At 54.6% G+C, this 14,991-nt stretch overlaps 1 protein-coding gene across 1 annotated transcript; it reads left to right on the forward strand.

The window, feature by feature from the left end:
- The first annotated feature begins 3,403 nt into the window (after positions 1-3,403).
- Positions 3,404-7,040, forward strand: LOC128273930 (uncharacterized). Its single transcript, XM_053012004.1, has 7 exons — positions 3,404-3,458; positions 5,706-5,723; positions 6,018-6,095; positions 6,176-6,357; positions 6,434-6,632; positions 6,727-6,833; positions 6,918-7,040. Exons 1-7 carry the CDS (start codon positions 3,404-3,406, stop codon positions 7,038-7,040), a joined length of 762 nt encoding a protein of 253 aa, XP_052867964.1.
- The last annotated feature ends 7,951 nt before the right edge of the window (positions 7,041-14,991 follow it).

Consider the following 14,991-nt stretch of genomic DNA (forward strand, 5'->3'; position numbering starts at 1 on the left):
ATCCAAACACCGGTCGGAGCTGAATCTGGGGACCAGGAGCGCTGTCGTGCGGCCGCTTTTCTTTCACAGCCGATCCTCCCCTGTATGACAAGACAAAATGTACATCCTAATTGGTGTCGAGACTTCGATGTGGGTGTGTGAAGATGCATCCCAGCGCGCCGCCCCGAACCATGTTCGATGTCCTTTTTGTGCTTCGTCGTCGTCGTCGTATGGCAGGAGATCATACACACACACGCGGGAGCGTGACGAGGAAAGCTCTGTCAAAAGCTTCACTTAACGACAGAGAAAATTAAGGAAAGATGGCGGCCCGGATCGGGGGAAGTGAGGTTATTAGGCAAGGTTTCCCAGCAAGCAAACGACGACGGACGGACGACAAATGGGCCGCCACTGCAACAGATCGAGAGAGCGAGAAAGAAAGAGCGAATGAGAGAGTGATCTGAAACAAGAAACAATACTCACCGCCCCACTCAAGAACCCTCCCGTTCGTTTTTGTCCGGACTTGTGGGCGGCGGGCGGCCGCGCGGCACTGACAAGCGGCGGTGAAGTGCGGAAAAATGGGCGAAAGCAAAATCCAAGCAATCCGTGCGCCCCTCTCGCCTCCCCTGCTGGCTGGCTGGCGGCGGAGCAGCCCTATCAGAAATGGCTGTCAATGGCATTTGTTGGCCGTTTAGTTGCTTCTTTGTTTTATTTACCGCTCGCCTCCTGGCGAGCTTGGCCGCCTGTTTTTCCCAAGTCATCCCGCCGCTTCCAGCCCCTCTTCCAGCCCCTCTTTCCCTCTCTCTGTCGCGCACACACACACTCACGGAAACTTCGCATCTTGGTTGCCGTGGTGTGAGATCCTCAATTTTTCATCGATTTCGATCTCCGACAGTCGGCCGATATGGTGTGTGTGTGTGTGTCGACTTTGCCACCTTCGGCCGCGCCTCACCGCCGGTGTCTGTTTGTGTGTGCGACCTCGTTTGTCTGTTGGGCGGTTGACATTCCAGACGCGCTCTTGATGCTGCCGACGGGCATCGGGAGCGAGCCACCGGAGCGCTTCCTGGCCCGGGTCGCCCGGACATTCCGCGGGAAGGCTCCCGTGCCCTCGGCGTTCTCGGCCGGAGGTGACAGATCGATTGTGGGCGGGAGACCGTCGAGCCGTCAGATTAGTTTCACATGCGGATTAGAATGGGTGCGCAGCGTAGAGTTTTAATAGAACCGTGGTCTGGTGCAGGCACGGCAAAGGGTGGTGCAAAAAATTCAAAACATCACCCAGCCACCCCACATCACGTCCCCGGAGGCGAACTCGGGAACGAGTGCACGAGCGACTCCGTCCCGTGAATGACAAGAAGCCACCGTTTTGCAGTGCACTCGGAGCCGCACGTCCGGTTCCAGAGCGCGCCGAGATGCGAGCCGGAAGCATCTTTAGCGCCAGGATTATTACACCAGCACACGCACACACACAATGAAGCGGCCAGGGAACACTTATACAGCTTCCGGGCGGGACGAGCCGTGCCGAGCCAGGCGTGATGCTTTGACGAAGAAGCTCTCGCATAATCCATCGTGGGCAACTATTTATAAATACACATTCTTGTTGCACACCCATTATGAGCTGAGCATACTTTGGAGCCCGTCCCGACTCCTGGTCGGCCGGCCTGGCAGGGAGGGAAGTGATTGTTTCCCGTGCGGTGCGGCTTTTGCGGTCCTTCACCGCGCTAGAAGACACTTTCGAGACACTTCCGCCTTAACAACCCTCACACGTATTGATCCGAAACAAGTGGACATCAAATCAAGTGGAAATGAGATTGAGAGGCGCTGCCCCACCGCCCCGCGTTAGTGACATTCTGCTCGGGAAAAGTTTCCTCTTCGACACAAAACTCCATTGTCGGGGCGTATTAAATATTGAACCACTGCGGGTTCGGGGTGTTTAAAGTTGATGTGCATTTCATTTCGGGACGCACACCGGACGCACTGAATATTTGATCCGGCCCCGCTTGATCCGGCCCGTTGTCAATGTTTATCCCTTGGACCGTTCTGGGGCTGGTCCCACTTCTGGCATCACCTAACTGAGCCTAACTGGGAAAAGGTTCTCGTCGACAAGACATCATCGGTCACTCTCTCCTCCAGGCGGCCGGACGAACGGGCGGAATGTTTGCGTACCCAATTCGACTTTGGGAGAGGAATCGGGGGCCACCGGCCTGCATGCCGAACGTGACGCTCGGACGACGACATCAAACAAACTCCACACGCCCTTCTCAGTTCTCGCTCGGTTTTGGGACGGTCCGGTTTGTTTGGACGAGCGAGGTATGGTAATGTGACACACAATCCCTTAAAGGCCCTGCCAGACCTGCCCATTTCACGCTCTAATTGCTGGACAGCAACAACAACAAAAAATCCGCTGCTTCGTGCTCATCCACGGGAATGTTAATCTTACGATTACGAGTGACACGAACCAGGCCGAACCAGGAGGAGGTCAGCAGCGCATCGGATTCGGTGAATGGTTTTGTGGGGCAAAGTTAAGAACAAAACAAGCAAAACACTACACTTTGTATTGCATAACTTGCGGCGCATTGGATAAAGGGGCGTAACACTAATTGCCTACAACTAGGCGGCGCGCAGAATCACTGTGAACCTTGTAACGCTGAGTAGCGTCAACTGAACTCGGTACCACGAGTTGCGCCTAAATGTATGCATATTGCAAAACATCCTATTTGACACCGCCGGCAAGAGAATTCATATCCGTTATCCTAGTTTTTGCCACAACACAAACAGAAGTATCAAACAGAAAACCATAAACTGACTGAAGTGGTTCACACTAATAATATTTACATTAAGCACTGGGCTATGGACTATGGTCCTTCGGAGAACAAGAGCTGAAAGGTTATTCGCACAAGCGTGGGCAAAATTCCTAACCCCCCCGCCGGGCCAGCAGTGCGTCCAATCATATTTTGCTGCCCCCACATGCTAACAGACCGTAATGTGGTACACTCGTTGCTTCCCACTTCCTCCCGCAGGTATCTGGTACAACAATGAGACTAACCTAGACTGGGTACGCAAAGCCAACCGATAGTATAGAACGTACCCTAATAAAGGGTTCGGAAGGAAAATACGCTATCCGAGAAAAGTTAACAAACAGCAGCCGAGTCCACAACCGCAACCACCGCCCCCACCACAGCCGCCATCAGCAACAGCCTCAGCATCTTCCAGCCATCAGCAACAGCCCGGCACTTCGACATCGCAGACGCCACAACATCACCGACAACACCACCACCACCACCACCACCGCCAGCATCACCAACAACAGCAACTGCCACCGCAACCGTCAGGATCCGCCGCCGCCGCCACCGCCACCGACCAGCGCCGCAACTCGAAGCACCTCCAGCGCGACCTGGCCACCAGCAGCATCAGCAGCATCAGCAGCAGGATGGGCAAGCACGACATGAAGCGCGGCATCTCGCAGCGATCGTCGGATGCCGGCGGTAAGTACCATCTCTCTCTCTCTCTCTCTCCCGCTTTCTCTCTCCGGGGACTGTTATTGTTGCCGTTCCGATTTTTTATTATTTTAGTCGTATTATTGCGTACCCCCGCACACAAACACACACACACGTACACAAACACGTGTCAACTCACTCGGTCCCGTAAGGTGTGTTCCTCGTTCGCCGATTCTCCGTTCTCCGGACCCCCCTTTTGCAGTACGGGGCCAGATGTTGGGGCTGGTTTATTGATCTGTTGACGTGTGGGAACCGCGCTCCCGGTCAACCTGTCAACCCGGCTGCACATTTGTGGCCTAAAATGGAAAAACAAACCCCTCCGCTCGCTCCGGCTTCCGTGCCGACTCCGTCGTCGTTGATGTATCCAGCCCTTATTTCTTGTTCTTCCGTTTGCTTCGCTGCCTTCCACCGTCCGCCCGTCCCTATTCGGATGCTGTGGCCCACATACACACACACACACACACGGTAATACTTACACGTACACCCTGTTCGTACACGGTTAGGTCTGGCCAGAAGCGACGCCCGACGGGGCTCCCTGCACGGTCACCGGACAATTCCCAATAAGGGAGCGATGGGCCGTAGAAGGGCCGGCCTGGTGGTACTACTCACCTGTTGCTGGTGGTCCCTGGTGCTGGTGACAGCCGCCGACGACGACGGTGACGGTGGTTCCGGCGGTGGCGATGCCTGTCTGGAGTGTTTTCTGTTGGCGGAAGAGAGCGAGCAGCCATTCGAGCTGACGGTCGAGGCGATCAACGAGCGTGGCCTTTCGGCCGGTGGTCCCCGGAGCCTCTCGGTACGGGCCGACCTTCATCACCCCTCGCCCAACGGGAGCTGCTCGTGGGGGGACCACCACTCGGGAGGGCTGGCGGCCGATCTGTACGCCTTGTACGACGACCACCTGGAGGGCCGGTGCGTTCGGACCGGGACGGCCCAGCACGAGGCGGATGCGATCGAGCAGAGCTTCTACTGTTTCGACGCCGACGCCCTGCTCGGGCTGTGCAAGCTGCGCAAGGAGACGGAACTGCGACGCCTGGAGCGGCTGGCGAGCCAGCGGGCCAAGCGCGACTACCACCCGACCGGCTGCAGTCTCAACAATCTGCTGTCCACCAACCGGAAGGTGTACGAGTTCGGGCTGGAGCACGCCGCCCTCCAGCCAACGTCGCAGATCATCCTTAGCACGATCTTCCTGGTGACGGACGTGCTGTCGGAGTTCCACAACCGGCGGGCAGCCCAGGCGCGGACCGGCGGCTCCGACCCGGCGACCGGTGCCGGCCCAGCGAAGGCGAACCCACCGATCGAGGTGATCCTGCTGCAGACAATCAAGCAGCAGATCCTGCACAAGCTCGGGCTCCGGGAGCGGCCGCGGCTCACCAAGCACCTGAACAACGAGTACGTGTTCGAGGCGTTCGACCGGATCTACGGCAACCGGATCAACATCGGCAACAGCTACGCCGAGGAGCACTACTTCCGCCGCTACCTGACGGCCAACCTGTCCGCCGACCTGTCCGGTGATTTCGTCGAGGCGTTCTTCCGCGGCCCCGACGAGCGAACGTCCGCGGCGGCCACGGTGGCCGCTGCGGCCGCGGCCGCCGCAGCTGCCGCCGCCAAGAAGACCAAAAGCAAATCGGGAGCCGGTGCCGGCACCGCCGCCGACTCCCCCGACAAGGGCAACCTGTTTGCGGGCACGAAAATTTTGTCCTACGCCGAGAAAGGTACCTCCGGGGGGGATCGATATTGGCCTTTGGCCATTGGATTTCCATAAAGTGAATCGCCGGAGTGGTTCCGCTAGCCGCTTTTGGTGGGACTTTCTGCAGGTCCCCGCAACACACACACACACAAGAATACCATTACACGCCCTGGCCAGTGACGCCAGACCGCTCAGATCGCCCGTGGGTTACCGGTAGGGGATTTTGGGGAAGTTTCTTCTTGCAGCGGCTTGATTTCTTCCACAGCGGACACGCCACGAAGATACACTATTCCTCCTCTCTTCCCTGACACCACCACACCACACAAGGTCAACACACACCACAACCGGTGCCACAGACACCGGTCACACGCACATCAGACCGAACACACGCCGCCTTGTGTAAGTGTACCTTGTAGCGCTCTAGCGTAACGTATATTTTGTTGCCCATTTGGTCCACAATCCACTCGAACTCTCGAAGTCCACCGAATCGCACCGTTGGACGGCCACTGATAGTGTTTCCTCTCTTTGCTCTCTTCACTCTGTTACAGAATCTCCCAAGCATTACGGTAAGTCCGGGGTGGGCCAAGATCTTCAGCTGTAGATTAGATCTTTCCCCGTTCCGGGGGTCACAACTTCCAAATGTGTATGTATTCATTAGCGTAATCCTATAGGGAATGTAGATTGGGTAGATTGGATCCACTAGTTGACAGTGACCTAGCAAAGTAGCGTTCTAGGTAGGGCCACTCCTAGAGTGTCCTCCTACAGGTAGCTTAGCGACCTAGCCTAGACCTAGAGGTGGTAGCTGAATTATTGATAGCCTTGTGAACCTCCTTTATTGACCGCGTCTCCCTACCACATAGCTTCGACAAACTTAGTTGGCAAATTTACACAGAGCGTTCGGCGAATAGTTCAGGACGTGAAGGATGAGGGATCGCCCAGTAAGTATCGGTGCCATCGCGGGGCGGGGTGTCATCACTCTTGACTCTGCGCACTGTTCAACATTTGCCTCCACCCGTAGGTGGCATGAGCCGCGAGGAGCTGCTCGAGACGAACGAGCGGCTGCGGGCGGTCCGGATCCGCCTGGAGGAGTCGTACGACACGGCCAAGAAGGCGCTCGTCAATCTGATGAACAAGTACGGTGACTCCAAGAGCCAGCGGAACATCTTCAATCGCTACCCGATGCTGAAGCTGATGATAAAGGTAACGCGGCGACCGTGGGAGCCTCAGTTACGGTGTCTGGTCTAATCGGTCCCGGGGATTTCCGTGCCATTCGCAGGACGTCATCCGCCTGGAGACGCAGTACTGGACGCTGGTGGAGATCCCGAAGCAGGAGAAGCTAGAAACTGTGCCGGCCTTCGTGCTCCGTGCCTGTAGCATTATGGAGAAGTCGCAGAAGTCTGGCGACGGCGTCAAGACGTCCGCCAAGCTTGCCGAGGAGGCGGCCGAGAAGCGCGAACGGATGGAGCGGCTTGAAAGTGCGTGAGCCCTCGTGAGGGCCTCGAGTCGGAAGTGAACGAGAAGCCCCGATTGATTGTGTTTCGTTCCGTATTCCGTTTCTGTTCCCCACAGCCATGACGACGGCCCAGATCGAACAGGAGAACACGCAAATGATTAATGATTTGTATCGCATGCTGAAGAAGTACACCGGTCTAAGGAACCTGATCCGGGAGCTGAAGGTGGGCCGCGATGAGCCTCTAATGCGTCTGTAATGCCGTAATCACTCACTCGTTCCCTCTCTCTCTCTCTCTCTGCTTTTCCAGTCCGAGTACGGCAACTCCAAGATCTATCCCATTTTCCCCCGGTACACGATGCTGAAAGACATGATCAAGGACATCATGCACGATCCGGACTACATGGAGGTCTGCCACGAGGTGGACAACTGAAATCACCAGAAATAAAACTCGCTCCGGATCGAATCAAATGTGTAGCGCTCCTCTCTGTAACGAGGGAGGAGCGCTTATGCAGGGCGAGTTTTATGGGGGAACATGGCCTTTTCTGTTTCGTTGCCAATGTACTGCTTCTTTAGCGTGGGTATTGCGTCACCTCTTGCTCTTGCGCGGGAGATGCTGCTGCGCCGCTGCTCCATATCATTAGGGTCCACCAGCCAACGCCAGCCGGGCGTTTAATGGGCACTAAAATTAAGGGAAAATTTAAAAGCATCGACTCGCCGCCACATGCGCAGTCCGCAGACACCACTCCGCCGGGCCAGGCCCAGAATGGGAAAGCTATCAACGCAAGCGGCAGCATCTCCGGCAGCAAGGTGCGGTGGATTTATTCGCGGTCTCGCGAGCCGCAATGACGCAAACAAACTACTTCATTGGCAGCCATTAGCGAGTGGCCGCGGCAGCAGCCGTTTATCGTTATTGCATGTTAAGACGAGTGTGGCCAAGTGCGATTCCGTTGCTTCTTCCGGTGAGCTCCGGGAGCTCCCGTGTTGGCGTCGCGTCGAGGAGGAGCCTTCCGTGTAGCTAGGGACCCAAAGAAAACAAAGTACCGGAGGGGAAAGAAATCAATGCTTCATATCATTCCACAAGGACCTTCCAGTTTATCACCTCTTGCATATGGCTTCGAACGTTTTTCGATTTTTGCCCCCCTTCAAAATGGTTCCGTTTCTTCCGCCAAAAAAGTCTCCCGAAAACAGATAGAGAGAGAGAGAGAGATAGAGAGAGAAAATGAAACAGAAAATCGGTAGGCGAAAGACAAAGCAAAGAGGCCCACAAGAAGGCGCGAGAAAGAAAACATTGATGAAATGTCCCACCTATCTCTACACGAACAAAACGTATTGCGGCCATACCAAATGACCGGAAGGCGCGCGCTCGACGAAGGATACTATTTTTGCACAGAGCAAGCATATTTACATGATTGACAACCGTTCGAATTGCTTGTTTTGGGTTCACTCAGAGACACGCTCACCTCACCACAGAAGAAGCACGCCACGGCACGGCGCGTGCCCTTTCACCTACCACACACGAACACACGGGAAACAAGGACACACATCGTAAAGGATCATTTACACGAAACCAAAAGCGAAATCTAAAAGACCAATACAGCAAAACAAAAACAGGCGGCAAAATGGCCCAAAAACCCGGGGGATGAAAATCGAATAACCGAAACCAAACTACAAACTACAAATTTTGAGAGGAACACTTAGAGAACTACTAAACTAAACTAACCTAACCTAACCTAAACCGAGAGGAGCAAACCGATGCTGAGGGAAAGCGAAGCACACAAAAGTTCAGACACACAAACACGCACTACACGCACACAAATGTTCCAACTTTTGGAAACCACCTTTCGACCACCGGACGGGACGGGACGGACCGACACGGACCGATGGCGGCCATCTGAGACGGTGGCAGGCAACTTTGATACAAAGCAAGTAAAAACAAAAATATATACACAAAACTCTATACATATATATATACATAGATATATATGGTCCAGCACGGGACAGTAAACCTAGCAGGCGACGGAGCAAACATAACACACACAAGCAAGCACACCAGCAACAACATCGCACAAACACGAATGATACACACAGAACCACACAGATATTGGCGAAAGGGTACAACCGATCCCCTGGGCATCCCCTGGGCGGCAGAGGCCCCAGGAAGGACGACGTCGGTGTCAGAGAGTGGATCAGCGCGATCCCGGAACCCGCAGCGCAAAGCCCGAAACACAACACACAGATATTCGTGGATAACAATAACGTAGATAGAAACCAATACTTAGGAGCGTGAGGCGGTGCGCCGCCCCGCCTGTATGATCGTGATTGTGCGTGTATGTGTGCGTGTGTGTGTGCGTGCGCGCGGGCGGGGGCGCGCACAACGGTGGTGTCTGAGTCGATGGCAGGACACGAGGTCCCGCGAACAGCGCATACTTCCCATACTTTAACCAGAGATCAGCATAATCGTAAATGTTATTCAACACTGCAACAGTAGAGAGTGTAGCGGAGCGGGTCGTGCACCGGAGCACACGCCGGAAGCCTATGCGCCATTTCCATTCCCTTCGTCTCCATCCCTGACCCACTCTCACTCAACACGCTTTCGCCATATTCGCCTGCTGCTGTGTGCCATTTTTCCTGTGTTACCCATTGCCCACTTGGAAGCGTTAGCGGGTGGATACGAGGCGTTAGCTGTGGTGGGCGCTTTTGTCCACTTCCGGTGCAGTCAATGCGAAACCCAAAACGCACAAACACGTTTCAGAAGCGCTTCGTTAACGCTCCGTAACGCTGCAAACGGTACCGGCGGCTTCGGTAACGCTTGTAACACGTAAGCAATCATCGTCGCTTGACGTCAAGTTCGTCAAGTTTATGAATCCCGGGGTCTTAGATGTTTGTTTTTGTTTTTGGTCACAGCATTTACATCTACCACCCGTTCCCGTTCCCCCTCCGAAACCCCCTTATTTCCTAAACCGTAAACCCCCTATTTCCCAGTGTCGGGCGGACGTGATGCATCGAGGCGGCGCTCAGGTAGATAGGTTGGTGTAGTGGCCCCGGCCCGGACCGGGAAAGAAAGTAGCGGCTAGTAGGCGGCAGCGCGAGACCGCTGTCCGGGAAGTAGTAGTGTAGGAGGTGCAGCGAACCGTGTGTGTTTGCCAATTTCGCCCCATTAGGTTTTGCGCAACCCCCCCGCTAATGATACTATTACCTACCACTCTAATATCATAACTATAGCGTAGCGTGTGTGTGTGTGTGTGTGAAGAAAACATTGTCAGCTTATCCGGCGGAGCCAATGGCTACGGTCCATGTAACACCTGGTAGTAGCAGGACTTTATCGATTGGGGGCCTCGGCGAATCGATGCCTTACGTACTGGCGTCGAGGTCAATCCTCTGCCGACGTAACCGACCGTAACCAGCCGAATACACACACACACACCGAACCAACCGCCAGCCAACATTAGCTACTTAGCTTCTGCCCTTCTTGTTACGCTTTCCATGGTGGTGTTTGGTTGGGCCGCGGACCGAGTAGCCAGCCACACAGCTGTTGTAGAGCAGGGACGACGTGGGAAACGTTCCGTTTAGCTTGGTCTAGATTTCCTCAGATCGCGCTTTAGTTCGGTTAGTCTACTAGGTACGCGCAGGTTTAGCTCAGAGTAGTAGAAGGCGATACCGATCCTTCCCAGGACCCCAGACCGGAATCGCCCATTGACCGAATCTAGATTGAACCGCTACGTCTTGAGCCTCGAGTTGGAGTGGTCCTGCGGGGGCCACAGCAGGCTAACTGGAGAGTGTTACGCGAGGAAGTTAGCCTCCCCCCACAGGAAACAAACTGTACATACGCATTGTTGTGTCGTTGTGCTTAAGTTTTGCTTATCGTACCGCGGGATCGATGCGCGCGGAGAACCGGAAACAAATATAGAAACACAGACACATCAACCACGTGCCACTTGAATGGCATCGGGTAACACACATATGTGACAGACTTACTCTAATCACACTTACTATACACCCGATATCCCTCCCCACAGGGATATCAGATATCGCACGGCAGGAAGCTGAGAGCTGACGTGTGTAGGAGCCGGAACAGCCGGAAGGAAGTGACCACTTCGAACGCTCCTGACGCTAGAGATTGGTAGACAGACAAACATACACACGAGACACAACGGCCAGCGAACGCAGAAACAAACGCAGATGAGAGAGGATGTTGAGCGCAGAACAACCTGCGCAACGCTTCATATTATAGCCCAAATGCAGCCCAATGTGTGGGTATATTTATAATATTAGTTCGATCGATTCTATTGGCACGCCAAGCGCGAGATGGGAACCGAGACCGAAACGGGAGATCAACAATAGCAAGCAAAAAAACGAAGACGGGCTGGCTGGCCACCACCACCCATTTTACCCACCGAAACCCGCCACGACGAGCGTCCGATGTGCATTCCGGAACCGGCAGACAGGCAGAGCCGGAGTAGCAGCCGGAGCCGGAGCAGCCAGACCAGCCGGAGGCCAGCAGTACGGAAGCAATCACCCGAATTGGGTTCCCCCCCCCGGATCATGGGGGCCGCGTAGTTCGGTTCCTTTTCGAGCGATTGCTTCAACGCGGGTGGTGGTGCCGGCCTCGACCCCTGTTCGGTCGTCGTCCCCGAACTTCCCGGGGAAGGGCACAGCACGCAAATGTGATAAATTATATGAACTACACACACAAAACGAGAGAGAGCGAGCGAGAAAGCAAAAAACGGGAATAACTAGACCGTTCGAAGGAACGAATCCCACGAATTAGGACGTTCGCACGTGGGCTGGGCTGATCGAAGGATTAAGAACGAACTGGCCACCGAGCGAAGACATCACGGCCAACTTCGAGCTGCCCAGACCCCGACGTGGTTAGGTTGTTCGAAACAAGCAGAGAGACGGAGAGAGAGAGACAGAGAGCGAACGACTGCACAACGCAGCGCGTTGGAGCCTTGCAGCCATCTCGATCGCGTTACCGTTACCGCGTTACGTTACGTTACGTTAGCAACCACGTGCTCTGTCCGCCACGTGTTCGCCTGTGTTACTCACAGCTAGTGCGCGCATACCTCCTCTCTATCGCTGTCTCTGTTGTTTCCTTTGCGTGTTTGGCGTTGTTAGGACTTCGAGAGGAGAGGGCTGGAGATGAAGAAACACAGCCAGAGAGGGCCAATCCTTGCGCTTGTGCAATGCGCGTGTGTGAGCTCACGCGTGAACTTTTCCCTCCGAGAGATACAATCACATCTGTGGCGAGGTGCGTGGGAGTGTGCGGGCTGTGAGGTGCCGGATCTTCCCATCCGGAATGTTGTTTACCGAAGGCCTACTCGAGGCGTGCGATGGACACTGAACAGCTCGCTGGAGCTTCATTAGGACCCTGGGAGTGGTCCAGCAGAACGCTAGAGTGAGGAAGAGAGGGAGAGTGAGAGGGAGACAGCCAACGCATGCACCGGGCACCGGACGCAGTAGAACAAAACACGAACTACCGGTCTATGTAATCTACCCAATGCCGCCCAAAAACAGTCAGAATTCCTATCAAAGCGAGGAGCAGCAAATCATCGTCAAATAATAATAAACACACTAAAGGATAATAATAACCGTAAAAACCCACCCCCGATCCCAGCATACGAGAACATACACAGTGGCATCGGAGGGAGGCAGCATAAGCGAACGAGGATCATAAATCGTGCATTTCACGCAAAACAGTGTCACACTATCGGTCGGCCCCTGGTTTTTCTCTACGTTCGGTTCGGTTGGGCCTCCGTGTGTGTGCCCTCTTCTTCTTTCCGTTTTTTCTCAACTCACAACTCAACAACTCGACAACATCCTCCCCTGTAATGATGCGTATTTACAATATTTAGCTGAATAAACATGTTTGCTTGGTTGACAAAAAAAAAATATCTCGGCTTCGTGTGTTTCCGGTGTTCGCGGAATGTCGAAGCGAAAAACGACGCATCCTACGGGACTCGACACGCATGCGGTGCGGATATCCGGTGCTGCAGATCCGGAAACAATGGCAATGAAGATGGCACTTCCCGGGGTGGCCTAGCCGAAGGCCGAGGCAGGCAGGTAAGCAGCGGCACCCGGCAAGTGGTGGGTTTTTCCAGCCTCACACACACTGGGCCTTGGGAATGGTAGGTGGCCAACGAAGGGCACAGGGTCCAGGTATGAACGAGGCAGGGGCTCGCTCCGGTTGTGAAATTTGACACCGAAGGCGTGCGGAGCGAACCCAATATTCTCCCATCGTTAAAAAAAAGGTTGATTTCTGTGGCACTTATCGGGCGGTCTCAGGGCCGTCGCAAGGTGTTGGGAGTCGAGTCCAGTCACGGAATCGCCGTTACTCCGGAGATTGTGTTATCGTGTCGAATCAGTATCAGTCGTATCAGTATCAGTCGAATCGGTTGCATTTGAGGGCCATCCCGTTTAAAAGATTAGTCCCTCATGTCGCGGCGGCTGAAGCCAAACGCAGAGGGTCCGCGTTTAGGACACCGAAATCCCGTCGCACCCATGACGGGAGAGGCAATTTGTAGGCGATTCGTTCCCCCTAATCTTGCACCGGTTAGTGTTTTGCCGATGCCCCGTTTGGCGTGGAAGACTTGAAGACCGTGCCGGCGTATCGAGGGCGTGTAAGGAACCATGTTCGGGTCTTGCCTTCCCAGTGTTCGACTACGAAACGGCATGATTACAGTTTAAAACGCCCCAAACGCCGGGGTATGTTTACGAAGCCAGGCACGTTCCCCCTGGGCCGATGCCAGCCAGACAGTTGAAGGCTTTCAGGGTGGGCACGACAGTTTTTGGGGTCGGCTTTTCGTTAATGAATATTCGGGCTAACCGTCGAGAAAGAGAAACGACACCCGACAGCTGCACGTTCCGTATCGAGTGATACCGATCGATCGATCGGAAGGATGTGGTTTTGGAACCAGCAGCCCTGAGCATGTGAAGACCGACCCACTCACGCAACCCATAACTATTAGGCCAATTACGATAACGCGTTTATTATGTTCGGAACAGATCGCTCTTATCATCTGTGCGATCGGATTACAATAAACAGTGTGAGAGTGTTAAGATATTGTAGCAATAAGACTTTCTTGGCGTGTTTTGCTATTGTCCGCCCCAGTATTGTTTGAACCCACAGCAAAGACGGAGGCCGATGGAAAGATCTTTTTCTTACAAAAGTCATCATACTGGAAGATTGAATAATGAGTAATGTCCATTTTGTTACACAAACCATGGCAAATCATCATTATCATCAACAAGACGAACCGTTTATCGAAACGCTAACTTCAATTTTGTTCAAAAATATTGGAAGATTCATCGACTGACCCAGATGCAGATACCTCAGATCCCTAAGCTAATTAGCCGTTAAACAATCAGCCTTTGCCAGTGTTCATCCCAAACCCACATCAGATCTTCGGAAGAAAACAATAAATCAAGACGTCCGAACTCCGACAGAACCATCATCACCAGCATCTTTTCGACTGTGAGAAGTCCACCAAACTTATTGACCACCCTTATGGACAGTGCCTGCGTCAATTGCGAACCCCGTTTACCGTCCCAGGCAACGGACCGTTTGGGGATCCTAATCGTTCGCGGCGACTCCGAGTCCGAGCCCGCCGAAATGCCCACCCCCATCAGCGGCACCGGCGTCGGACAACGCCCACAACACGGCCGCCGGTTGCGTGTGGCGTCCTTCAGCCGCGAAGCATAACGTCCGCGCCGGGGCATAAAAACAACGGCGCATAAAACACATCCACAGCCCGCAGGTGGCTCCGAATGCAACGGACACGGGCCGTTGCTGCTGGTCACAGCTGAGCGCGGTGGTGCCGGGGGCTGGCCGGCCGGTCTGCCTTCCGCGCGAGGGTGGCGCGAGAGAAATTCAGAAGGGACGAGGGCGAAGAAAAAGTAACAGTTTTGTGACCTGCCCCTGGCCCCGGGAATGAATGGTGCCGGAGCGCGGTCAGTGGGCGCCCGGTGCACGCCCTGCGCTTCCCCATCGATCATTAGCGGTGCGTGGGCAGTACGAAGGAGCGAGAAAGGGACCTTGCTGGCGCACTATGCTGGCTTCGCGGGCCCCTTATGGGCTGTGGGAATGTGTCAACGGCTGGCTGGCTGGGCTAGGGCTGGGGAACGCCGCCAAACGGGTCTAGTCCGTCCATTGATCGCTGGTGCTGGTCGGTGGCAACCCCTTTCCGTGCCATGGCCGCATGTAACGGCACGTACACACACACGCGACTGTAAGCCGTTCCTCAAAAGTCGCACACACACCGCCGTCTGCTTCGTGGTATGGGTGAGTAATGCTTCGTTATGCTCACAAGTCACGCACACACCCTCAGGTCGTATGCTCGGGGTCCAGTTTTTCCAGTTCCCGGTTTCCCGGGGCCTAGAGAGAG

The sequence above is a fragment of the Anopheles cruzii genome, chromosome 3 (assembly GCF_943734635.1).
Source record: "Anopheles cruzii chromosome 3, idAnoCruzAS_RS32_06, whole genome shotgun sequence".
NCBI lineage: Eukaryota > Metazoa > Arthropoda > Insecta > Diptera > Culicidae > Anopheles > Anopheles cruzii.

Bases quoted from the DNA above. Each gene is read 5' to 3' on its own strand.
- LOC128273930 (XM_053012004.1), top strand. From the start codon at position 3,404: ATGGGCAAGCACGACATGAAGCGCGGCATCTCGCAGCGATCGTCGGAT. The intron at 6,633-6,726 runs GTGCGTGAGCCC...TGTTCCCCACAG, and splicing joins ACGGATGGAGCGGCTTGAAA to CCATGACGACGGCCCAGATC. The intron at 6,834-6,917 runs GTGGGCCGCGAT...CTGCTTTTCCAG, and splicing joins ACCTGATCCGGGAGCTGAAG to TCCGAGTACGGCAACTCCAA.